General features: G+C 42.7%; 1 protein-coding gene across 7 annotated transcripts in view; it reads left to right on the top strand.

Annotated features, from left to right (window-relative positions):
- The first annotated feature begins 16,274 nt into the window (after window positions 1–16,274).
- The window catches only part of LOC309700847 (protein NLRC3-like), a 97,222-nt gene continuing 87,832 nt past the window's right edge, over window positions 16,275–25,664 (top strand). The window contains exons 1-3 of one of the 7 annotated variants that reach the window (XM_082524691.1): window positions 16,275–16,376; window positions 22,882–23,019; window positions 23,139–23,288. In XM_082524691.1, coding sequence (XP_082380817.1) covers window positions 22,931–23,019; window positions 23,139–23,288 — 239 coding nt within the window. In that variant the 5' untranslated portion in view covers window positions 16,275–16,376; window positions 22,882–22,930. The other 6 variants (XM_082524692.1, XM_082524694.1, XM_082524695.1 and 3 more) reach the window with 6 other exon arrangements.

Here is a 25,664-nt window from a genome sequence, read left to right on the forward strand (position 1 = left end):
GATGGCTTTTTAAGTAAAAGTTTAACTACAGCCAGCTTGAAGGCCTGTGGTACATAGCCGATTATTAGAGATAGGTTGATCATATTTAAGATTGAAGCATTAATTAATGGCAGGACTTCTTTGAGCAGTTTTGTAGGAATGGGGTCTAAAAGACACGTTGAAGGTTTGGAGGAAGTAATTATTGAAGTTAACTCAGAAAGATCAATTGGAGAAAAAGAGTCAAACTTAACATAAATAGTACTAAAAGTAGCTGTAGATAATATTACATCTGTGGGATGATTATTGGTAATTTTTTCTCTAATGATTAAAATTTTACTTGTAAAGCAGTTCATGAAGTCATTACTAGTTAACATTAAAGGGATAGTTGGCTCAATAGAGCTCTGACTTTTTGTCAGCCTGGCTACAGTGCTGAAGAGAAACCTATGGTTGTTCTTATTTTCTTCAATCAGTGACGAATAGTAAGACCTTCTAGCTTTGCGGAGGGCTTTCTTATAAAGCAGCAAACTATTTCTCCAGGCTAAATGATGATCCTCTAAATTTGTGACACGCCATTTCCTCTCCAGCTTACGAGTCATCTGCTTTAGGCTACGTGTTTGAGAATTATACCACGGAGTCAGGTACTTCTGATTTGAGGCCTTAGTTTTCACCAGAAATACAGTATCCAGAGTCGTACGTAGTGAGGAGGTAAAATTATTAACAAGATAATCGACCTCTGTTGGAGTAGCGTTCAGGTAGCTGCTCTGCTCTATGTTGGTACAGGGCATTGAAGATGATAACAGTGGGTGGATTATATTCTTAAACTTAGTTACAGCGCTTTCAGAAAGACATCTACTTTGATAAAGTCTACTCTCCACTGCTGTGTAATCAATTATTGTAAATGTAAATGTTATCATGAAATGATCAGACAGGAGAGGGTTTTCAGGAAACACTGTTAAATGTTCAGTTTCTATGCCATATGTTAAAACAAGATCTAGAGTGTGATTAAAGTAGTGGGTGGGTTCTTGACGCATATGACAGTGTTAGACCAATGAGAATAAGCTACATACATTTATTTATAGGTTTTACAATTATTTATGGGACATTGCACTAATTTAGGATTTGTGAATATGAGAGATCACTACTGAATGAAAGCACCTTGCGTAATGAAGTGTAGCATTAATAAATTGTTAATTTACAGTTGCATTAGAAGAGTGAAGCTCACTCAGTTCTTGCATACAGATCTATATGTTTGTCTTCTCCCCCAGATTCTTTATTGGAAACACTTTTAAGTTTGGATAGACACTGACACCCCCCCAAACAAAGTAACAAACAAACACATACACATTTGTTACCAACTGTAATCATTACAAATACACCAAAATAGGAAGCAGTGTGTTCCCACACTAACTTCCTATTCATATCAAATCAAATCAAATCACTTTTATTGTCACATCACATGTGCAGGTACATTGGTACAGCACATGTGAGTGAAATTCTTGTGTGCGAGCTTCACAAGCAACAGAGTTGTGCAAAATACAACAATGTAAACAAGCAAAATACAAGAATGGCTACATCTGAAACTAATAAATATATGTACAATATATAATAGTATATGCATTTCTGGATGTGTATACTAAATATTTTTCTATGTGTGTGTGTGTGTGTGTGTGTGTGTGTGTAACGCTAAGTTATTTAAGGACTAGTTTATGTCAATGGATGAATTTACTGACTGACGCGCAGAAGAAATAGTTCTTTATGGAGCCCAGATGGTGTGAATGATGAGACCAAAAACTGCAATGTCTTGTACCAAAAATATATTGAATAAATAGGGGAAAGGGGAAATGGAACAAAATAATTAACACAACACACAACGTAAATGTCCACAATTAAATAATAAATCAGTGCTGTGATTTTTCTGTGCAAGAGTCCTTTTGCTAAGAGTCCTTTTTTTGGTCCTTTTCTTTTTAAAGTTCACTTTTAAGGTATTCCTCCTTAGGGTCCAGCTTCATACAAGGGGGAAATATGTCCGTAATCCAAAGACGGCTAAGTGGGGGAAAAGAAAGAATGGTCCTACCGGCTCGCCACTTCAATATGAAGAAGATCAATTCAAAGAGGGAAAAAAAAACCTGACCTGTAGGTCAGAAAAATGTCCATTAGCACATCAAGTTCAATTCAGTTTACCGGTAAACAAGTATATTCTTCTGCATGTCTAGGTAACAATGCAAACCATAAATCATCATCAATCCATGTACAACAGTTAAATCATTAATCATCTTAGCTACGTAGCTTAATCTATACAGTCCAGTAGCGTTCGCTACAAACAATACAAAAACAACAATAAAGGAAAACAACTGTCTAACATACAGCATAGCCGAATTCAAGGCAACACATAACAATAATCATTCAATCGCACTTTGTTTCAAAGTAAGCCCATAAAAATGCTTAAGTAAAGAAAGTGTTCAAAAACAGCGGTTTTTGAACCGGAGTTCTGCTTGCGGTGGGAGCGCTGCCGCACAAAGTCATTTTTTAATCGCGAAAACGATCGGCTGGTTACTGACAACCAAAGGTTGAAAGATATTAAGGACACTTACCGCTGAGTTTAAAGTTTAAAGATGAATTGAGGGGAGAAAACGCTTTGTTTTCCAACACCGTTCTAAATGCCATAAGCTCACAGCCACAGCAGGAGTCGAACCCGGAAGTATCCCTCCACAGCCGGTTTTCAGAGTTGCCGCGACGTGGGAGGAGCCAATCAGAAGAGGGACCTCAAATCAGCTGACGTGGGTCATGTGACAGGGAGTAGTTGATATGGGTTACGTGTGTGTGTGTGTGTGTGTGTGTACACATATTTTACAAATAAAATAGAGTAAACAATAAATAAAATATATAAAATAAAATATACAGAGTGAGACATGTGCAAAACAGTGGCGTTACTGTACAGTATGGAGTGCATAATGTTAAAGTTCCAGTAGTGAAGCTGAGGTGTCTATGACGTGTTCAGCAGTCTGATGGCCTGATGGAAGAAGCTGTCTCTCAGTCTGCTGGTACGGGACCGGATGCTGCAGAACCTCCTTCCTGATGGAAGCAGTCTGAACAGTTTATGGCTGGGGTGACTGGAGTCCTTGATGATCCTCCCCGCTTTCCTCAGGCACCGCTTCCTGTAGATGTCTTGGAGGGAGGGAAGCTCACCTCCAATTATCCGTTCAGAGCACCGCACTACTCGCTGGAGAGCTTTGCAGTTGTAGGCGGTGCTGTTGCCATACCAGGTGGTGATGCATCCAGTGAGGATGCTCTCAATGGCACAGTGATAGAAGGTCCTGAGGATGCGGGGGCTCATGCCGAATCTTTTCAGTCTCCTGAGAAAGAAGAGGCGCTGCTGCGCCTTCTTCACTGTTTTGTTTGTGTGTACTGACCACGTAAGATCCTCAGCCAGATGTACACCAAGGAACCGGAAGCTGCTCACTCTCTCCACAGCAGCGCCGTTGATGGTGATGGGGGTGTGTACTTCTCCGCACCTCCAGAAGTCCACTATCAACTCCTTTGTCTTTGCGACGTTGAGGGTGAGATGGTTGTCTTGACACCAGTGGGTCAGGGCGCTGACCTCCTCCCTGTAAGCCGTCTCATCACCGTTGGTGATAAGACCCACCACTGTAGTGTCGTCCGCAAACTTCACAATGATGTTGGAGTTGTTAGTGGCCGTGCAGTCGTAGGTGTAGAGTGAGTACAGGAGAGGGCTCAGTACACACCCCTGTGGAGCACCAGTGTTCAGTGTGACGGGGGATGAGGTGATGCTGCCCAGTCTGACCACTTGGCGTCTGTCAGACAGGAAGCTAAGGATCCAGCTGCAGAGGGAGCTGCTCAGTCCTAGATCCTGCAGTTTCCTGTCCAGCTTCGAGGGAACGATGGTATTGAATGCTGAGCTGTAATCTACAAACAGCATTCTCACATACGTGTCTCTCTTCTCCAGGTGTGACAGGGCAGTATGTAGTGTCAGGGCTATGGCATCATCAGTGGACCTGTTGTGGCGGTATGCGAACTGTAGAGGGTCCAGTGAGTCGGGTAGTGCAGAGCAGATGAAATCCCTGACCAGCTTCTCGAAGCATTTGCTCACGATGGGGGTCAGGGCTACAGGTCACCAGTCGTTCAATGAGGAGATGGTGGAGGATTTGGGTACAGGGACGATGGTGGCCATTTTGAAGCAGGCTGGGACTACAGACAGAGAGAGGGAAAGGTTGAAGATGTGCGTGAACACTCCAGCCAGCTGAGCCACGCATGACTTGAGGACGCGGCCGGGAATCCCGTCCGGACCAGTAGCTTTGCGTGCGTTCACCTTCCTGAAGCACTTCCGCACATCCTCCTCAGACACAGTGTGCGCACTGACGTCATCCGCGGTGCGCACACTGTCCGGTCTCATGGTGTTCGCTGTGTCGAATCTAGCGTAGAATACGTTTAGATCCTCACACAGAGAGGCCGTGGTCTGCGGTGTGCAGGTTTTCCCTCTAAAGTTTGTGATTGTGTTTAGTCCCTGCCACATACTCCGTTGTCAAACTGTTGCTCCACCCTGTCCCTGTACTCACGTTTGGCTGCTTTGATCGTCTTCTGGAGTTGGTAATGTGCGTGTTTGTAGTCCGATGTGTTCGCGGAGGCAAAGGCGGTGCTCTGTGCCGCGCGAACATCTCCGTTAATCCAGGGTTTTTGATTTGGGAAGGATTTAACTGTTCTGGATGGGACGACATCTTCCACGCATTTCCTGATAAATCCGCAGACTGAGTCTGTGTATTCATCAATGTCCCTAGCAGCCACGTGAAACATTTCCCAGTCCGCGTGATCAAAACAGTCCCGCAGCGCAGACTCCGATTGGTCAGTCCAACATTGACCCTAATGCTCTCACTAACTACAGGTCGATCTCTAAACTCCCTTTTATTTCCAAAATATTGGAAAAGGTAGTTCTAAAACAACTTCAGGCCTTTTTAGATGCAAATGGTATTAATGAAAAGTTTCAGTCTGGTTTTAAACCTCGCCACAGCACAGAGACAGCCTTACTTAGAGTTTTTAATGATCTTCTTTTAACTGTTGATTCTGGATATTCTGTGGTCTTAGTTTTACTTGACTTGTCTGCTGCTTTTGACACGGTTAATCACAACATTCTTCTATCAAGATTGGAACATGTTGTTGGTCTCAAAGGTACGGTTTTATCTTGGTTTAAATCCTATCTCTCAGAGAGGTCGTTCTCTGTTGCTATGGGGCAACACTCCTCGGCTTCTGCCCCTAGTTATTGTGGTGTGCCTCAAGGGTCCGTGCTCGGTCCTGCTCTTTTCTCTTTGTACATGTTGCCATTGGGATTAATTTTTAGAAAACACAACATCTCCTTTCACTGTTATGCCGATGATATCCAGATTTATTTACCTTTGAAATCCGATGTGACTGCTTCTTTGCAACCTCTGTTCAACTGTTTGCATGAAGTTAAAATTTGGTTATCACATAATTTTCTTACATTGAACGAGAATAATACCGAAATCATAGTCTTTGGTAGTCACACTCCGCTAGACCAGTTAGCTGATGCCCTAGGCCCTCTCGTTAGCCATCTTTCGTCCACTGTAAGAAACCTCGGAGTGTTCCTGGATGGCTCTTTTAAACTCGAGAAACAGGTGTCCACTGTGGTAAAAAACAGCTTTTACCAGTTGCGTCAGATTTCCAAAAGCAAAGCCGTTCCTTCCTTTAAAAGATCTTGAAAAGCTTATCCACGCATTTATTACATCCAGATTGGACTACTGTAACTCCCTCTACTCGGGCCTCCAACACTCCTCTCTTTGCCGGCTCCAGTTAATTCAAAATCCAGCCCCTTTTAACAGGTGCGAGAATTCATGAACACATAACTCCAATTTTAGCCAAATTACATTGGCTCCCTGTTAAATATCGTATAGATTTTAAAATTCTTTTGTTCACTTTTAATATTTTGAATAATTTAGCGCCCAGTTATCTTTCTGATTTACTCCATTCATACAATCCCAACAGGGCACTTAGATCATCCAACCATAGGCTCCTAGCACAACCTAGGACTCGAATGAAGTCGAGAGGCGACCGGGTGTTAGGTGACGGCTGTGTGCGGACAGGGATAGGACCCAAGATGCAGACTCCGGAGACAGAACTTAAACCAAAACAGCTTTAATGCTGAACGCAAACATCACATAACTAGAAAAAACTCAAAATAAACTAACACCGGTGGATGGGCAAAACACACAGCAAAATAAACGGTAGATCGCGACACGGACACAGAGAAACACAGGGCTTAAATACACAGAAGGAGCAATCAGGGAATGAATAACAGGAGGGAAACACAGCTGGGGCAAATCAGAACTGACGAGACAAAAGGAAGCGTAAATTGAACACACTGAGATAAGACAGAAACCTTCAAAGTAAAACAGGAAACACATAACACAGACTCACATGCAGGCACTACAGAGGGAACAGAGACGTGGGACCAGGGCAGACACAAACACTGACTGAACACGGGGATATAGGAACTAAGGATACACAGAGACGTGAACTAGACAAGGGGATACAGGTGATAGGGGAGACAGAGTAACTAAAGAAGACAGAGACATAAACCATAAGACAGAACTCAAAGAAACCAAAGACTAAAAAGTATAAATAATATAATAAACTCAAATACCCTGGGTCAACGACCCAGGCATCCTAACAGTACCCCCCCCCCCCCCCCCTTAAGGGCTGGCTTCCAGACAGCCCAAACCAAAACACCAAAACAAAAAAACAAAAAAACAACCCAACCAGGGCGGGCGGCGGGGGAAACAGGATGGAGGGCTCGAAACAAAACCAAACAAGGAGCCAGAAACAAAAAAAAAAGAACAAACAATAGAGCCCGGAACGCAACAGAACAAAAAACAGGCTCACGACAGGCGCAGGCGGCCAGGAAAAACAGTTCACAAAAAGTTCAGGGGGCCGACCCGGAGGCTGACAGCACAACAGTCCAAACCCGGGCAGTTCAGGGGGGCGGCCCGGAGGCTGACGGCCCAAGAGCCCAGAAAACAGTTCAGGGGGCCGGGCAGGCAGGAGACACCGGCGGCGACGGAGTAGGTCAGGAGGCCGACCGGGCGGGAGGCACCGGTGGCGACGGAGCAGATCAGGAGGCCGACCGGGCGGGAGGCACCGACGGCGACGTAGTTCAAGGAGCCGTCCATGACGGCGGCGTAGGTCAAGGAGCCGGCCATGACGGCAACGACGTCCAGTCATCGGCCGGGCAGGACGTGCAGGACGAGCAGGCCGGGCGGGACGTGCAGGACGAGCAGGCCGGGCGGGACGTGCAGGAACAGACAGATTGGAGACCTCAGGAGCAGACAAAGCTGAACACTCGGAGACTGGATCAGGCGGAGCTGCAGAGGCCGAAGCCGGACCAGGCGAAGCACAGGCTGAGGCTGAAGCCGGACCAGGCGAAGCAGAAGGCGAAGCTGGACCAGGCGAAGCAGAGGCAGAGGCTGATGGTGGCTGGACGGGCACCTCGGGCCCTCCAGCTGACGTGGCAGAAGGCTGGACGGGCTTCTCGGACCCCCCAGAGGACGAGGTGTGAGGCTGAACGGGCCCCTCGGACCCCCCAGCGGAGACAGGTGGCTGAACGGGCCCCTCGGACCCCCCAGCGGAGACAGGTGGCTGAACGGGCCCCTCGGACCCTCCAGCGGAGACAGGTGGCTGAACTGGCCCCTCGGATCCTCCAGCAGGAAGAGACGGCTGAAGCGGTTCCTCGGAGCCTCCAGCGGAAACAGGTGGCTGAACAGGCCCCTCGGAGCCTCCAGCGGAAACAGGTGGCTGAACTGGCCCCTCGGATCCTCCAGCAGGAAGAGACAGCTGAAGCGGTTCCTCGGACCCTCCAGCGGAAACAGGTGGCTGAACGGGCCCCTCGGACCCTCCAGCGGAGACAGGTGGCTGAACGGGCCCCTCGGACCCCCCAGCGGAGACAGGTGGCTGAACTGGCCCCTCGGACCCTCCAGCGGAAACAGGTGGCTGAACTGGCCCCTCGGACCCTCCAGCGGAAACAGGTGGCTGAACGGGCCTCTCGGACCCTCCAGCGGAAAGAGGTGGCTGAACGGGCCCCTCGGAGCCTCCAGCAGAGACAGGAGGCTGAACGGGCCCCTCGGACCCTCCAGCGGAGACAGGAGGCTGAACGGGCCCCTCGGACCCTCCAGCAGAAACAGACGGTGGAGTGAATGACTGAGGTGAGAACTGAGCAGGTAACTGAGCTGACAGGTGAGCTAAAGTTTGAGCTATGGAGAGAAGCTTAACATGTATCGACTGTTGTAACGAAGGAAGTAATGGTGGGTTAGGTGGTGGAAGAGCAGACGGCTGAGCTAGGTTGTCTGAGCTTACGGATCCTAAAGAAAACTGCTGGACGGGCTCACCTGAGCCTCCAGCGAGGTCAGAAACAGGTGCAGGTACCTGCCGGACACCAGCCACTCCCACCCGAGGAGAAGGTACAGGTGCAGGAGCTAACTGGTTCCCGGTCATCCTCACCCTGGGAGCCGGGACAGGCACCGTCAACGGCTGGGCAGCTGCAGTCCCCACCCGAGGAGCTGGTACGGTTGCAGCGACAGGCAGAGGCTCAGCCAGCCTAGACACCAGAGCAGGGACCAGCTGGACCTCAGCCTCCCTCACCTGAAGCACTGAAACAGGTGCAGGGGAATGCTGGGCCCAAGCTGCCCTGGGAGCAGGAACACAATGGTGCGAAGGAGCAGGCTCAGCAGACACAGACTCCTCTAAAATGTTTTTTAGCTTCCTACCACCACCACCACGTCTAACAGTCTTAATAGTCTCAGTCTTAGTAGTGTTCATATGATTGTTTTTTTCCAGCTCCGAGGAACGAAAGCAATCATCAATCACCACCGGGAGTTGCTCTGCAGAAAAAGAGTGGTGACGGTGTGAGCGTCGCCTCCTCCGGGAAGTGGAGGGTGGCAAACTGGGCTGTAAATCCTCCAACGGACCGGGCTGCGATGAGGAATCAGAGAGTTTGTGAAGCTCAGAACGTGGCAGACCCAAAAATAGAGCGAAGGACTGCAGCGGAGTGAGTCTAACGTCCGGCATCACATAATCTTTCTTCCTTTGCCGCTTAACCCTCTTGTCGGACTGGTAATCCAGGGATGAAGGCGGAGGTGTAGCGACTGGAGAGAATGAGCACGTGCTCAACCTGATCGCCCGAGGCATAGGCGCTGGCTCGGCCGTAGCCATGGCAGTTTGGAGGCTGCGGGTCCCTCCCAAAGCCAAACGTGACCCATAGAAGGGTGACTGGAGCTCCTGGGCATGCTCAGCTTCCTCCCTCACGATCTCCTTGAGGAAGGCAGAAACTGCGGGTCGCTGATACCACATGGAGTCTGCTGGTCCATGTTCTGGTCGCGATCTTCTGTTAGGTGACGGCTGTGTGCGGACAGGGATAGGACCCAAGATGCAGACTCCGGAGACAGAACTTAAACCAAAACAGCTTTAATGCTGAACGCAAACATCACATAACTAGAAAAAAACTCAAAATAAACTAACACCGGTGGATGGGCAAAACACACAGCAAAATAAACGGTAGATCGCGACACGGACACAGAGAAACACAGGGCTTAAATACACAGAAGGAGCAATCAGGGAATGAATAACAGGAGGGAAACACAGCTGGGGCAAATCAGAACTGACGAGACAAAAGGAAGCGTAAATTGAACACACTGAGATAAGACAGAAACCAGAGGTGTGGACTCGAGTCACATGACTTGGACTCGAGTCAGACTCGAGTCATTAATTTTATGACTTTAGACTTGACTTGAAAAAATGTTCTAAGACTTGTGACTTGACTTGGACTTTTACACCAATGACTTGGGACTTGAATTGGACTTGAACCGGTTTACTTGAAAAGACTTGATATTTTACCCCAAATATAAAATTTAACATGCATATTATATAGAGATTGAAAATGTGACGTCATTCACGGGTAGAACCGCAAAGGATTCTGGGAACTCGTGGCAAGCGGTACTAGCGCACGCAGGCTTTCAATTGAAATCAGTCACACAGCGATAAAAAGAAACACAAAAATGTCAAGAAGCCGTTGTATGATTAACTGCAATAGCCGGTCGCATGACAGCCACGGGAAGCCGACGGGTAAAGAGATCGGTTGTTATCGGATTACGTCGTTGAAGAGAAATTGTTCAAGCCATGTTTCCGAAGTAACAAAGACGCGACGGATGGCCTGGATTGCAGCCATTCAAAGACCAAATATAACGTCCCAGAACACTCCAGCTCACAGGTTAGTCTGCTCCAAGCATTTACACGAAGGTCAGTGTTTTTTAGTAGTTAATGCGTCATTTTCATAACATAATTAGTGATATAGGTTACAAGTAAGTCTGGCGCTGAACAGAAATGGTCGCGCTATGCTCCTTTATTTATTGTGCATAAATAGTGAATTGTCCTGACACAATATTGCGTTTCGCTTCTGTTATTATGGTACACTGACAAAAACACATACTTTTATTCACAGGATAAAACAGGGTTTTTGTATCACTAATTGCCCAGTACGATTACAGCATACAATATTATTGTCACTGCTACATTTCTGTGATGGGTACCAGAAATTATTTCCACTACTAATTAATTACCGTTGAGCTCAAAGGTCCTATTAATAAACGGTTAATGAATGTGTATTTATGACGACGATTTGTGAGACTGGTAAACTTATGATACGTACGATGGTCTTTCGTTCTACACGGTGCATTTCAAGGTCCTGCACCCATCCGTCGGTAAACTGTACCTGGGCTTGTTGCAGTGACCTGAAGTTACTAAACTTCATGAGTGTATGCACTCACTCCAAGAACCATATGATTATAAATATGCATATAAATATGCTACAATGAGATAGCTGACTTCATCTAACTAGCAAATGTTGTCCAGGCTACGTTGGTGATACAGTTTTTTTTAATGTGTATGATATTTTTGTCATGCGATTTTAAAGCCGGTCCTACAACCGCATCCAAGAATAACATGCAGCTTATCTCAGAACTGTCGGTGAAAATTATTCTAGGAGCTAAGTTTAATTGAGCTGCATTTTAAAGAGGTGCAATTTCACAATTTGTGTATATTTTCTAAGTTCACTATTTTGTCATGTGTTGAGAAAAACACAGATTTTAAAATTACATGGTCTAATATTTACATTTAGCATAACTGCAACATTATTTTTTCGTTGTTTTTTTTTAAAGACTCGAAAGGACTTGAAATTCAAAGTTTCAGACTTGTGACTTGACTCGAATTTTACACCAGTGACTTGAGACTCGACTCTGACTTGCCTGACATTACTTGAGACTTGACTTGAGACTTGAGGATAAAGACTTGAGACTTACTTGAGACTTGCAAAACAATGACTTGGTCCCACCTCTGACAGAAACCTTCAAAGTAAAACAGGAAACACATAACACAGACTCACATGCAGGCACTACAGAGGGAACAGAGACGTGGGACCAGGGCAGACACAAACACTGACTGAACACGGGGATATAGGAACTAAGGATACACAGAGACGCGAACTAGACAAGGGGATACAGGTGATAGGGGAGACAGAGCAACTAAAGAAGACAGAGACATAAACCATAAGACAGAACTCAAAGAAACCAAAGACTAAAAAGTATAAATAATATAATAAACTCAAATACCCTGGGTCAACGACCCAGGCATCCTAACACCGGGCCTTTGCATCCGTGGCACCCAGACTCTGGAATAACCTCCCCGTTCATATTCGCACTGCCGAGTCTATCCAGTCTTTTAAATTACGTCTTAAAACTTATTTTTTTACTTTGGCTTTTGATTCTGTCTAGTTGGCTGTTTTAGCTTGTTGCGTTGTTACCTATTGTTTGTTGTCCTCTTCTATTGTTTGTTTTAACTGTCTCATGTTTTTATTGACTGTGAAGCACTATGGTCAACACTGTTGTTTTTAATATGTGCTATATAAATAAATTTTGATTTGATTTGATTTGAGTGCACCGCCCTCCGGGTTGGAGCTTATACGTATATATATACACGTACCCAGGTGTCGTCTACATATCTGTACCAGAGAGAGTACGTAGCCACTGGTACAGATATGTGGACGACACCTGGGTCAAAATCAAAACACAAGAAGTGGAATCCTTCACTGCTCACATTAAAGCTGTGGATAAAAACATCAAGTTCACCAGGGAAGACACAAAGGACAACTGTTTGCCTTTCCTGGACTGCGCTGTGCACATTGAAGAGAATGGAAACCTCAGCGTTTAAGTTTACCGGAAGCCCACACGCATGGACCAGTACCTCCTCTTTGACTTCCACCACCATCTGGAACACAAACTTTGAGTAATCAGCGGTTACTGATTAAAACATGTGGTTATCATAATTGGGCTTTCATCAAGTCAGCAAAGATGCACAGAAAAGAACATCAGACACCAGCTAGGGAGGATAAGAAAGACAACAACATTGTCATTCCCGGTGTATCAGAAAAAACTCAGGAGAGTCTTCTCCAAGCACGACAGTTTACTCCAGACCTCTACATTGGAGAGACCAAAAAGCCACTTCATAAACGCATGGCACAACATAGAAGACTCAGCTGTCCATCTGCATCTAAAGGACAAAGGTCACTCTTTCGAGGAAGCCAATGTTCACATTTTGGACAGAGAAGACAGATGGTTTGAAAGAGGAGTGAAAGAAGCCATTTATGTGCACTGTGAGAGACCATCTTTGAATACAGGCGGTGGTTTATGACACCAACTGTCTGCCATCTATAATCCAGTTTTGAGATCGCTTCCCAGACGCCTTAACACCCACTCAACTCCTGGGCCATCTGACCTCAGGAAATCACATGATAGGGTGGGACTAGGTTTTACAATGAGCTCACCCGAAACCTTTGCTGATGGTGACGTACACCCGTTTTCACACCTTGGCTCACGTGATTAGGTAGAGGATCATTGGGGGGGATACCCCACAGGGTTTAAACCTGGGACATTTGACCCTAGAACTGAAGAAGCTTCTCTGATGTGGGGTGAAACGTCTTTAGGCAACTTAAAAAAGTCCAGACGCTTTTCTTTCCAAGCTCCTTAGACTATATATTTCTTGCTTGCTTGAAAAGGATTTAGGAAAGTACATTTGTGAACCATGATGTCACAGTGTTCATTCCTACCATTACAGCTGCAGCCTCCTCTTCATGTAGAGCTGCATTTCTCTATTGTCTTCTCTCTAAAGCTCTCCTCTTCCTGGATCTGAAGCCTCCTGCTTTGGGCTCTCTGGAGCTGCTGTTCATATTATATATCATATCATATATATATCATATTGATATGAATATAAAAGAGAACATGAATGAGAGTTCATGTTCTGCTTCTTGCATGTGTGTTTTTTCTCATTCACTCATTCACTTGAGATTCCTATCAACTCACAACTGACACAATTGACACACAGTAAACAGAAAACTCAAACTGTCTGACAACAACAGGAAGTTGACACATGTGGAGTGATCCTGTGCATCAAGAGAGATTTCACTGGCATCAGCTGCTGTATAGAGATGGTCTGGCCATTGTTACTGGAAGGTCGCTTGGGAAGGAGATGTTAATATCTCAGTGAGTTACAGGGGAATCAAAAGGAAAGGACACAGCAATGTCTGTCTGTTTGGTCCTGGAGTCTCAGCTGCTTTGCTGGTAGTCCTCGTTCTGTCTGGCACAATAACAGACAAATGTGCATCTCGTCGCCCTCCTCCTCTGTCTCTAAGAGAGTAGAAAGCTCAAATTCAGATTCAAGGTCAGCTTCTGGGAATAGTCATGACATGGTAGATTTGTCAAGCGTGGCAGAAGGTGGGACAAAATTCAGGGCAGTAGACTTGGTGCTATCCTGGGCCCTGTCAAAGAAATAAATGTTGTTAATGCATTCCTGATCCTTAAGTAAAAGACAGTCACACTCATACTCTATACGTATTGAGTCAACAAACTTTAGAAATCCACCTCATCCAGCATTTCAGTAAACATTTGTTTGTCTTTTTGTTTTTTCAAAAAAAGTATTCATGTTATAATTCAAACAATTACAAAGGTATCAGATTAAACCCCTGCGAGGTAACAAACACATTTATCATTATTGTATTTTTAAAATGTTGTGATAATGGGGGTAAAATAAAACCGAGTAGCACAACATAACTGAATGGACATGTTACTTTTACTTGTAGATTATGACATATATGTAACTAACGAAGTCTCAGGACCACCTACAAGGTTGTTTAATAATATTCTTTTGTTGTTTTGCACCTTACAGCATGTTTGTAATCCTGGTTTTATATGTATGATAACATGGTTGCAGATCAGTGCTAGTATTACTGTTTTCTCAGAAGCAGACACCAGCTGTGGAGTATCATTTACTGTGAAAGTCAAGGATAAGTGTAGTTGTCTGAATAAAGGAAGGAAACGCTGAAAATAATTTGTCCTCTTCTGTTAATCTGAACTAATTTAGATGTCTGCTTGAACTGTGGAGTGGCAGATAAGGATGTGGTACAGAGGCTTTTTGTAACATTTTATTGGACTTTGTATTAAAGGAAAATGAACAAATGTACAATGTTGGTGAATAAATAAAATTCCATATAGTTCTTCAAACGTCACCACAGACAAGTTAAAATCGAGTTCTCATTACATCATTCAAGTAAAAATAAATATCAGGATGAACCCTGGCGCTTTACACAACCAGTCATCCACCCATTCACACACATTGGTGATGGCAAGCTACAGCCACCCCAGGGCGCACTGACAGAGGCGAGGCTGCCGGACACTGGCACCACCAGTAGGCAACAGGTGAAGTGTCTTGCCCAAGGACATAACGGCCGAGACTGTCCAAGCCGGGACTCGAACCGGCAACCTTCCAATTACAAGGCGAACTTCCAACTCTCAGAAAATACTCCAAAACTAAAAGCATTTGTCAAAGAGGACTGACCTTTTGTATATTCATGAAGTTAGCAATAACAGTCACAGTTTTCTTTCTTTGTTTTGACAAAGTATTTTTCAGAAGCAGGGTAACACATAGGCTGTGTGAACAATAATTATGAACTTGCAGTGCATAATTACTATTTTGCATTTAAAATAATATTTTGTAATCACTTTTTTAACAACCAGGTTTGTATTTTGTCTCATGATAGGTGTCATTTACATGATAAACATATATTTAAATAATCTGTGCATGGATTTATTTCAAGTTCCTGGGTGGGTCAGAAACTGTCCTTAATTGTAATCCACATGTTTTTTCTGTCTTTTTCCACTCCAAGCTTCACAGTGAGCATCAGTATGTTGTGTTTCTCTGATTCTGAGCTCAGCTGAGATGATTGAGTTCATGTCAGCTGCAGATGAGACAAACTGTGATATCAGAGAGGAATCACTGCGTGACTCAAAAGATGAATTTACAAACTGCTCAGCTCTTGGTGAGCAGCCAGGGTTCATCCTGATATTTATTTTTACTTGAATGATATAAGGAGAACTCGATTTTAACTTGTCTGTGGTGACGTTTGAAGAATTAAATGATCCTTTAAAAACTATATGGAATTTTATGTATTCACCAACATTGTACATTTGTTCATTTTCCTTTAATACAAAGTCCAATAAAATGTTACAAAAAGCCTGTGTACCACATCCTTATCTGCCGCTCCACAGTTCAAGCAGACATCTAAATTAGTTCAGATAAAAGTGAAATTCATTTGACTTATGACAGGCAGTGATGAACAGCCTTCAAACAGACTGATCAGTTTTATAATCTTTATTTTATCAGGTATGTCAAGCAGATTAAGATCAAACATAAAAACATATACGTTATGCATCACAAGCTGAATGCAGGTAAATTCATGTGACTTTTGTTTAGCTGTAACTTTATTGCACTGCTTCCTTCTGTGTTAGATAAGGCTCAACAGGTTGCATTTATAAAATGTATTCCTTCAGCAGAGTACTAAAAGAAAAGTGTATCTCTGCTGTAAGGCACATTCACACTGCATTCATATGACTAAATGTGAATGTGACAAGTTTCAGTGAGTAATGTAGAGACAGAGTCTGACTAAAGGGACATTACAGTGAGACTCTCCCGTTTGATCAGCGGAGACAGTCTCTCTCTGCTGCGAGTATATTTCACTTTAACTGTCACACAAAATGATTCAGCGTCTGTAAACCCTCCAACAAACATTTATATGCTTAAAAATATTAATACTCCTAAACACAGAAATTGATCATAAACTAATCCGTTACTTATGTTCCCGAGCCCCAGCGTTCCCACAAACCCCTCCTGCCCTTGCTGTTTCCCTTTTTTTTTTTCTCTTTTCTTTCTTTCTTTTTTTTTTACTTTCTTTTCCTTGAACTTGGCGTCGCAGCTGATCGTCTCGGTATGAATGGAAGGTAAGTGAAACTGCATACTTCACGGTAACGGACTCACAGCTGGACCAACGAGGTGTGTCACACACTATTTTCTGCTAGTGTGTGAGATCAGAGTCCGGGAATGAGAGCAGCAGCAAAGTTAAGGCCCTTTCACACTGGACGCGGCATGCGCGTCAAACTTCGCTGGCCGCCGCGCTCTGCTTGTACGTATTTTTTTTTTCTTTGCGGCCGCTCTGCGTGTACCAGATGGGCCTGCTCCTTGTCATTTCGAGACTTTCACCTCACTGACTTTGTATCCTCTACGAGAATTTGTGCTTTATGTATTATGTTCAAGTGTTTAATAAGAAAAATGTATCGCTCATTCATGAAGAAGAAAGCTTTGTAACTATCCCGACCAGTGAAGAGTGTGTCGTTTCCACAACACGGGTTTCCCCGCCGAGGTCCGCAGAGCCATTGAAAAGGCTCTGGAGGTCCGTTGAATCTGTGACAAAAAGTTCACCGGACTCGGACAGAATGTTTTCCTTCATCGTGAGGTTCAACTTAGCGCAGCAGTTTTTACTGGTCGCGCGAAGGTACGTCCGCGCAGCGGGAAACCGTTATTGCGTGGCGCAAAGAATAGACACGAATGAGTGCCGCGTCCTATGTGAAAGGTCTTTTAGTTGATGGTCAGCAACTGGACTCAGAATCATTGTTACTGTGGATCCACTTACTGATGACTGAAGGCAACTTCTTCTGCCTCCACTAGTCTATGGAGGAAGCGGAGAGGAGCCGCTGCCCTCCCGTTCACTGACACGCTAAATCTGGCCTGAGCTGCACCGGAAAGCCGCTGGAGAAACTCAGAGCTCCGGGTCTTTATAATCACTCTGTGGGATTTTCACGCATACGGTAGGGAGGAAAACGTAAAGCGACGATAGAGGGTGAGAGTGGACGGTGTGATTTTTATTATTAAATATAGATAAGGCATAAATTCAAAACAGAATAAAAAATGAATAAAAATACTGCGTCACAAACTTTTGGCTCTCTTCCAACAGAAAGCGGACTATTTTTCATTGTTTACACCCACAGGAGTGGTGTTACTCAGAGACTAACTGGATTAAACACATCACGCTTTAAAACTTTATTATTAAACTTTATTAAATTTAAACATAATCATTTAAAGGTGATTACATATCAGTCACATTTGTTACTGACTGTCCCCGCTGAGCCTGAAACAGCTGTCTGTGACTCATGTCCTTAATCTGTAAGATTGTGCTTAAAGACATTGAAGCTCCAGTTAGACACAGTTTATACCACACAGACTGTCTTCAACATGAGTGCTGATATCATCAGTCTGTCATCAATCCAGATAGCGAACATTCATTGAAATAATGTTAAATCAATATCAGGCAATTCCCTTGAATCGACACTGAAATCTGACATTGATTTTACATCATTTTTCAGCCTTGGTTAATACTGAAACAACAATAAAATCATGATTGAAAATCGACAGGACTTCAACCAACTAAACCACTGCAAATTATCATCAATACTTAAACATGTGAAAAAGACAACTGTGTATTATCTAAAAAAAGATAACCATCATCTGTTAAGTTACAATTTAAGATGTCAAAAATCAACATCAATTCAATATCTTCTTGCTATCTAGGGAGTCTGTGGACATCAGGGCAGCTTTTTCCCAATATGACTGATTCTAAACATCACTGAAAATATTTTTGAGGAGTTGTTGAGCCTCTACAGAGAGTCTAGATGTGCTCTGACAGCATTTTACACTAAAGTATTCAAAACTCTTAAATACAGATAAAATGTTGCTGAACCATTAAATTAAAGTGTGTTTATAAAAATGATGTTAGACTTCTCTGTGGTAACAACGGTTGAATGCTCTAATTCTGAAGCTGTGAGCTGAAATATTGTGTGTTAAATAATCAGCTGTAATTTGTTCGTTCCATTGGTTGATTTTCTGCAGGCACACTGCAGACTGGGAAGCACCAGTCCTTCTTAGTCCTTCTCCTAACAACATATAAGAGTCCAACTGGACCACATCCACGTACTGAAGCTTGTTCTATGACACAGGATTTGATCTTATCCATATAATGTCAGGGTTAGGGTTAACCCTGGGGTTTCACTTCTTACAGGGGTATATTCCCAATTGTAACTCATCAACTAATTAATCCTGAAACTTATGGAGACAAAACATTACTGGATGGAAGATGCTTCTTATTAACTGTAAATCAATATGTGTGTGTACACTTCTCTGCGTAAGAATAATTATTGTGAACCTTTCATGGATGCGCTGAAATATTTGAAAATGTTGTTCAGACGTGTTGAACTGACTGAATATTAATGGGCTTAAGCAGGGCCGGCTATACACTGGGGTAAGAGGGGTCAATGCCCCCTTATACAAACGTCCTGCCCCCTTAAATCAAAATGTAGAAGTTGAGAAAGAAAATAATAGATTGCCCACAAACTGAATATGGGCAAGATTTACTCCAGTAGCTTAATAATCCACTGGAAAAGGCACAAATGAGATGATAAGTAACCCTAACCCTGTTTGGCCTGTTTGGTCTCTTCAGTGTAGAGGTCTGGCCATTCCTCGCTACACTGTACAGCATACACTACACATTGTTAAGTTTGTGTTTAGGAGTTTTGTCTTTTGGATGAACCAGTTTTTGTGTGAGTGTGTTGCTGGGTCTTATTTAATTTTGCACATTTATTTGAATTAGGCCATCCAATTAAGTTCGATCTTATGTTGTTGATTGTAAAGATCTGGATGGATATTTTAGTTTATTCTCTATTTGTATTTTTCAGTGTTATTTTCCAAGACTTTGCAAATTCTCCTTTTCTTTTTATAACTGGGCCTACCATTTTTAGTTTTGTTCATATTGGCAATAGTGAGAAGTTTTATTGTTGGTATGAATATATTTGATATAGGCTATCCAATTAAGGTAAATGCCGTGTTTTTAGTTGTTAGAATCTGATGAAGAATATTTTATTTTATTTTTTGGTGTTTTCGCTTTTCTGTTTTCCCCCTGAGGGATTCCCACCTTAACGTGGTCAGGGGGTTTGCGTGCCTTAGTGACCATAAAAGCTAGACCCGCAGAAGCTTAGCCTTCAGGTGGGACACCCAAGTTGGTCAGGTCTTAGGGTAGAGGCCTGACAAATTGCAATCCAATTACATGACAGAAACAGTTATCCTGAGTAGGGCTGCCACAATTAGTCTACTAGTCACGATTACGTCGACGACTAATTTGAGTTTGGTGCGTCGTTTGAAGCTAAGATCCTGAAAGACGCAGGAATAGGTAGTAGGATTTAAGAGTGTGAAACAGAAGATGTCAGCAATGCATGTACAAGGATGCCAGCTGCTGTTAAACGCCAAAGAAGAAGAAGCAGCCTCCAGTATCATGGCTGTGTCCAAATGTAGCCACATCCTTCGGAGGCCGCATTTGAAAGTCAATTACATTACAGCGACGTGACAAAGGCTGGCCAAATTCAAAGACTCCGACAAATGCGGCCGACAAATGCATCCTCCTTTTCCTCAGATTTGAAGGATGGGTCTGGTGTATCCTTCGTGGCCCAACCTATCCCAGAATTCACAGTGCGGCTCAGCCAATTCCAGTTTCCTGCAATGGCGGCAGCTACTTAGTTTTAATATTACTCTTATTACTCTTTCTGGGTCACAAAATAGTTTTCAGATATTTTAGGAGAGAATGTAGCAGCAGATCACTTCAAATATCTGCTCGGTTTATCAAGACATCACATATTTGCAAAAGTGCTCCGATGTTTTCAGAGACGCCTGTTTCCCACCAGCTTGATAGCTGACCAGGGGTTCGAAGCTCTCTAGAGCCAGCTTGAACAGCAAACTCCAGGCACATTGTTTTCAAACCCCCCGTGGTCTTTCGCTCCTCGGGTTAAACATGATATATAAGTCAATTAGATAACTTAAAAATTTTATTGTTTGGCTTTTTTCAGTGTTTTATTTGTTCCTGAGTAAATCGGTTTGCCTGAGATTAAAGTTATAGTTTTCACACAGCTGAATAAACGTCAAACAGAAAACTGATTAAACAGAAGGGAGAGATGGTTGAGAATTTACTCCAATGTCCTGTATATTTTAGATAGCAAGGAGCAGACGGCTGAGTCTGCAAATTTCATTAAAAGTTTAATAAACTATCATCTTAATTTTAGTTAGCACATACCTTAAACACTAAGCTAATGATAGTTATATAAGAGCTTATTCCACCAGCATGTTGGTGGAATAAGCTGTACGTTTTATGTCCAATGGATGTATAATCTTATTAGTCGACTAATCGCAAAAATAACCAGTGACCATTCGACTATCAAAATAATTGTTTGTGGTAGCCCTAATCCAGACCAGATCAGCCCACCCAACCCCCACACCTTTCTCGCCTCCATTGCCACTAGGTATTTCTGTCTGCCTGTTAGGTGTGGCTGTGTGCAGACAGGAATAGGACCCAAGGTGCAGACTCCGGAGACAGCCGTGAACTCAAAATGGCTTTAATGTGATACTCAAAATATATCATAACTGAAAAAACTCAAAATAACCTTAAACTGGCGGAATGACAGAACACACAGCAAGGTAAACGGTAGATCGCGACACAGACACAGAGAAACACAGGGCTTAAATACACAGAGGGAGCAATCAGGGAATGAATAACAGGAGGGAAACACAGCTGGGGCAAATCAGAACTGACGAGACCAAAGGAAGCATAAACTGAACACACTGAGATAAGACAGAGACCTTCAAAGTAAAACAGGAAACACATAACACAGACTCACATGCAGGCACTACAGAGGGAACAGAGACGTGGGACCAGGGCAGACACAAACACTGACTGAACACGGGGATATAGGAACTAAGGATACACAGAGACGCGAACTAGACAAGGGGATACAGGTGATAGGGGAGACAGAGTAACTAAAGAAATACAGACAGAAAACCAAAACACTAAAACTCTAACCAAACCCCACCCAGAGGACCTTAACTAAGAAAAACCTGTAAAGCAAAGCTAGAATATAATGAAATAACAAAATCAAATAACCAAAAACACAAAACACTGGGTCACCGACCCAGGAACCCTAACACTGCCCCCTCATATATGCCTGTCTAGAACCGGCCCAGGGTTGAAGCTTCCAGTCACAGTGTGTGTCAGTGAATGCATTATTTAGGGAGTAACAGAATACATGTTACGTATTTAAAATACAAAATATGAGTAACTGTATTCTGTTACAGTTAAAAGGGGGATATTCAGAATATTTGTTGAGATAAATGGATTACATGGCAGTCTTTTCCTGTTTTATATGTTAGGCTATGCCCTCTCAATTTTTGTTAATTTCACACCTGTGGAAAACCCTAAGAAAACACGCAATAAGAGGCTCTAATGCCTGTGTCTCAGTCTTGCGGCCCATGTCACCTCTACTTGCGGCTCGTATAAATGACGTGAAGAAAATTATTTTCAAAATTATTATTCAAAAAATTATTTAATATAAAGGCAATAGGCAGAGTGTTACAGGCATAGCCATAAAGAATGTAGACTCATGAGCAGTGTAGTCCGTGCTGCAGGGAGAATGGACTGCCATACCATTATGTGTCTGTGAGCGCGAGGAGGGAGAAAAAGGAGAGTCAAAAGTATGAGTTGTCACAGACCAGAAACGGGAGATGGAAGCATGTAATATAAGAAATATATATAATAATATATATAGTAAATATAATAATAACCACTGCAGCCAAAAAGAGTGCCCGACGAGCCCAGTTGTAAATAAGTTATTAAGACTCGACTGTACACTGTGTTCGTGTTTTCCTCTGAAACAATAAGTTCCGTTGGAGCAGCCTTTCAACGCCTCTCTCTGTCTCTCGCTAGCAAAGTTGACCCAGACAACAAAGTAAAGCTAGTTTTCGGCTACGAGCCCGACACAGAACCCGACGTATTAGCCAGAGGTCCCTTTACTACGGTTCGGAGCCGCGGATCTGTTTGATATATGAGCAGAATAGTTTTCTATATGAGATCGCTGCAAAAAGTGCAGCCTTACCTAATGTCCACCCTACTGTTACTCATTTTATATTAAGATTTAAAAATCTAGTTGCTATTGGTATCTCGAGTAACGTTCAGTAATAGTAATAAATCACACAGCAATAGTACATTCATGCAGTTGTAAAAAGCATGACAATATATTAAGTAATCCAAAGTATTCAGAATACGTTACTCTCATTGAGTAACGTAACGGAATACGTTACAAAATACAGGTTGGGTTATGTATTCTGTAATCTGTAGTGGAATACATTTTAAAAGTTACCTTCCCAACCGTGATCATGTGTGCTTCATGGCTCCATCTATTGAACTGATGGTAGAAGTAGAGCAGCTGATGGCAGCTTCCTCTGCCTCACACTGCTGTCTGACTGCATTCTGCTGACACTGAGATGAAGCAGAAAAGAAGCAGCTGGTATTTGGACACACATGATGGAAAGGAGGATTTCAGTTGATGTGCACATGAATGATTTGTGTTTCCTCTGTAGGTGAAGGTAGAAACTGTGTGTGAGCTGATGTGGATGTGAATTCAGCAGCATGGATCAGTGTGAGGACAGAGAGGAGGGAGTCCCTCCCTCTAAAACCACTCTGTGTGGGGAACATGAGAGCCAGACCACAGCTCAGAGGTGAGATGACCATCTCTAACTGTCCATGACTCTTCTCCATGTCACAGCTCAGCACTCACATCACTGCTCCATCATTATTCATTATTCACACTCATACTTATGTGTATGTTGTTTTAAAGCCCAGAGGTGCACGGTGTACCAGGGTTTGCTGGACCTAAGCCTAAAACTAATCCAGAACCTGGAGCTGAACCCAGCTGTGTTTCCTTAAAGAGTGACCTGTCGAAGGATATTGGTGCTGACTTTAAAAAAGAACTTTTATGTGACAAAGAGTAAGTAGTTTACTTTTTTCTGGTTGTTTATGTTTTGGGGGATTAAGTATTCTCATTTTAATTAGTGTGAATGCTTGAAAAGCATTCACAGTATTGTTATTCTAATCTTTATTATTATTAGTGTGAATGCTTGAAAAGCATTCACAGTATTGTTCTTCAAATCTTTATTATTATTCCATATTCCGTACGTTTTTTGGCATCTAACTCCTTCAAAACCGTTCAACTTAGAAAAACCATTCAAACATCGTTAGATTCCTATTATTTTGGACATGACTGCTTCTATTTTTCTCATTTTTAACATTTATATTTTTAATTTTATTCAACTTTATTCAACAAAAATTTCCCATGTATTTCAATGGGGAGACCCTTCAAATTCTCATTCAACTTACTCATTTTTAAACTCTTACTACTTCCACATACATTGACATAGAGCCACCATTCAAACTTTAAAACGAAGACAAGACATTCAACTATTCAACTTGTATTTATCTTTTCAATATCTATTATACTTTTTCTTCAGTTCCAGTTTAAGTTTCATGATGTTTTTTCACCCGTTTCAGAGTTTATAATGGGTGTGTATGGGACGGAATGTTGGGGCTAGAGTGAGACAGCTCAACTGCTAGAGTGAGAGGAGCAAAAAAATTAATCTTAAAATCTTTTTTAAAACTGCTGCTGTGTCCGCAGCGTTTGCTCTACAGGTATGATTTTACCCTCAAAACGTAGCCATGGCTGTCCTCTTTCATCCAATGTGTTTACTATTGTACTAGGTGTTATGGTTCTTTCATAAATGTCACCAATGCACAGCCTCCTCCCTCCAACTCTTCCATAGACTCTAATGTTAAAATGGCTCAGAAGGTTCGTTTGAAAATCAGAAGAGCATGGTGTCTTTCCACTGTCACCACGTCCATATAATAAGCTCCACAGGCATGAAAACTGAGAATTAGGTAGACTAGACATTGCTGTCGCTCACGGTGAAAGAATTTTGTCAATACGACTTTTACTTTTCATTTGGGAGCGATTTGTTTCGGCCTGACTTTTCTGTTCATTTTAAGCAGCAAAAGTGAGGTGCATGTCTGTGTCCGTGTGTATGGAGCCCTTGGGTGCGGTCACTATAGCAACCAGGCTCACACCTGCCTGCTTAACGAGCTCTCTCTCTCACTCTGCCAAGATTCATCTTAAACACTTCTCTTTCAACTGCTGCTGTGTCCACAGTGTTAAAGCCATCATTTTACCCTCAAAACGTCGCCATCGTTGTTCTTTTTCCAACATCTTGTCTTTCAAAGCTCAGAGATGTAAACTTTTTAAACTGTGTGGGTCCAAGTGGAGGGATCACATTTTAGTCATTCAGTGATTCAAAGAATATGACCTTTTAATATTCTTTCAGATGTTTTCTGACTCTAAATGTTCTTTTCTCATTTCTTAGGTTTTTCTAATTTACAATTAAAACATTTTCAGCTTTTTTCCAACTTCTTCTTCTGTGTAACCTTCAGCTTTTAGCAGTTCAGCACTGTTGTTTTCAGGTTAAATTCAGGTTGTTTTTTTTTTTTTTTATCTCATTCAAAATTTTTAACTCAAAATTCAGCAATTAATTCATTTCAGTGCATACATTCAGATTCAAGCATTCACACTGCAGTTTCTTCAGAAAATGCACTTTCTAGTTAGTGTGAATGCTTGAAAAGCATTCACAGTATTGTTCTTCTAATCTTTATTATTATATTTTCTTATTCCGTACGTTTTTTGAAAGCCTACTCCTTCAAAACCGTTCAACTTAGAAAAACCATTCAAACATCGTTAGATTCCTATTATTTTGGACATGACTGCTTCTATTTTTCTCATTTTTAACATTTATATTTTTAATTTTATTCAACTTTATTCAACAAAAATTTCCCATGTATTTCAATGGGGAGACCCTTCAAATTCTCATTCAACTTACTCATTTTTAAACTCTTACTACTTCCACATACATTGACATAGAGCCACCATTCAAACTTTAAAACGAAGACAAGACATTCAACTATTCAACTTGTATTTATCTTTTCAATATCTATTATACTTTTTCTTCAGTTCCAGTTTAAGTTTCATGATGTTTTTTCACCCGTTTCAGAGTTTATAATGCGTGTGTATGGGACGGAATGTTGGGGCTAGAGTGAGGCAGCTCAACTGCTAGAGTGAGAGGAGCAAAAAAATTAATCTTAAAATCTTTTTTAAAACTGCTGCTGTGTCCGCAGCGTTTGCTCTACAGGTATGATTTTACCCTCAAAACGTAGCCATCGCTGTCCTCTTTCATCCAATGTGTTTACTATTGTACTAGGTGTTATGGTTCTTTCATAAATGTCACCAATGCACAGCCTCCTCCCTCCAACTCTTCCATAGACT

The sequence above is a fragment of the Aulonocara stuartgranti genome (assembly GCF_965226115.1).
Source record: "Aulonocara stuartgranti genome assembly, chromosome: 23".
Taxonomy (NCBI): domain Eukaryota; kingdom Metazoa; phylum Chordata; class Actinopteri; order Cichliformes; family Cichlidae; genus Aulonocara; species Aulonocara stuartgranti.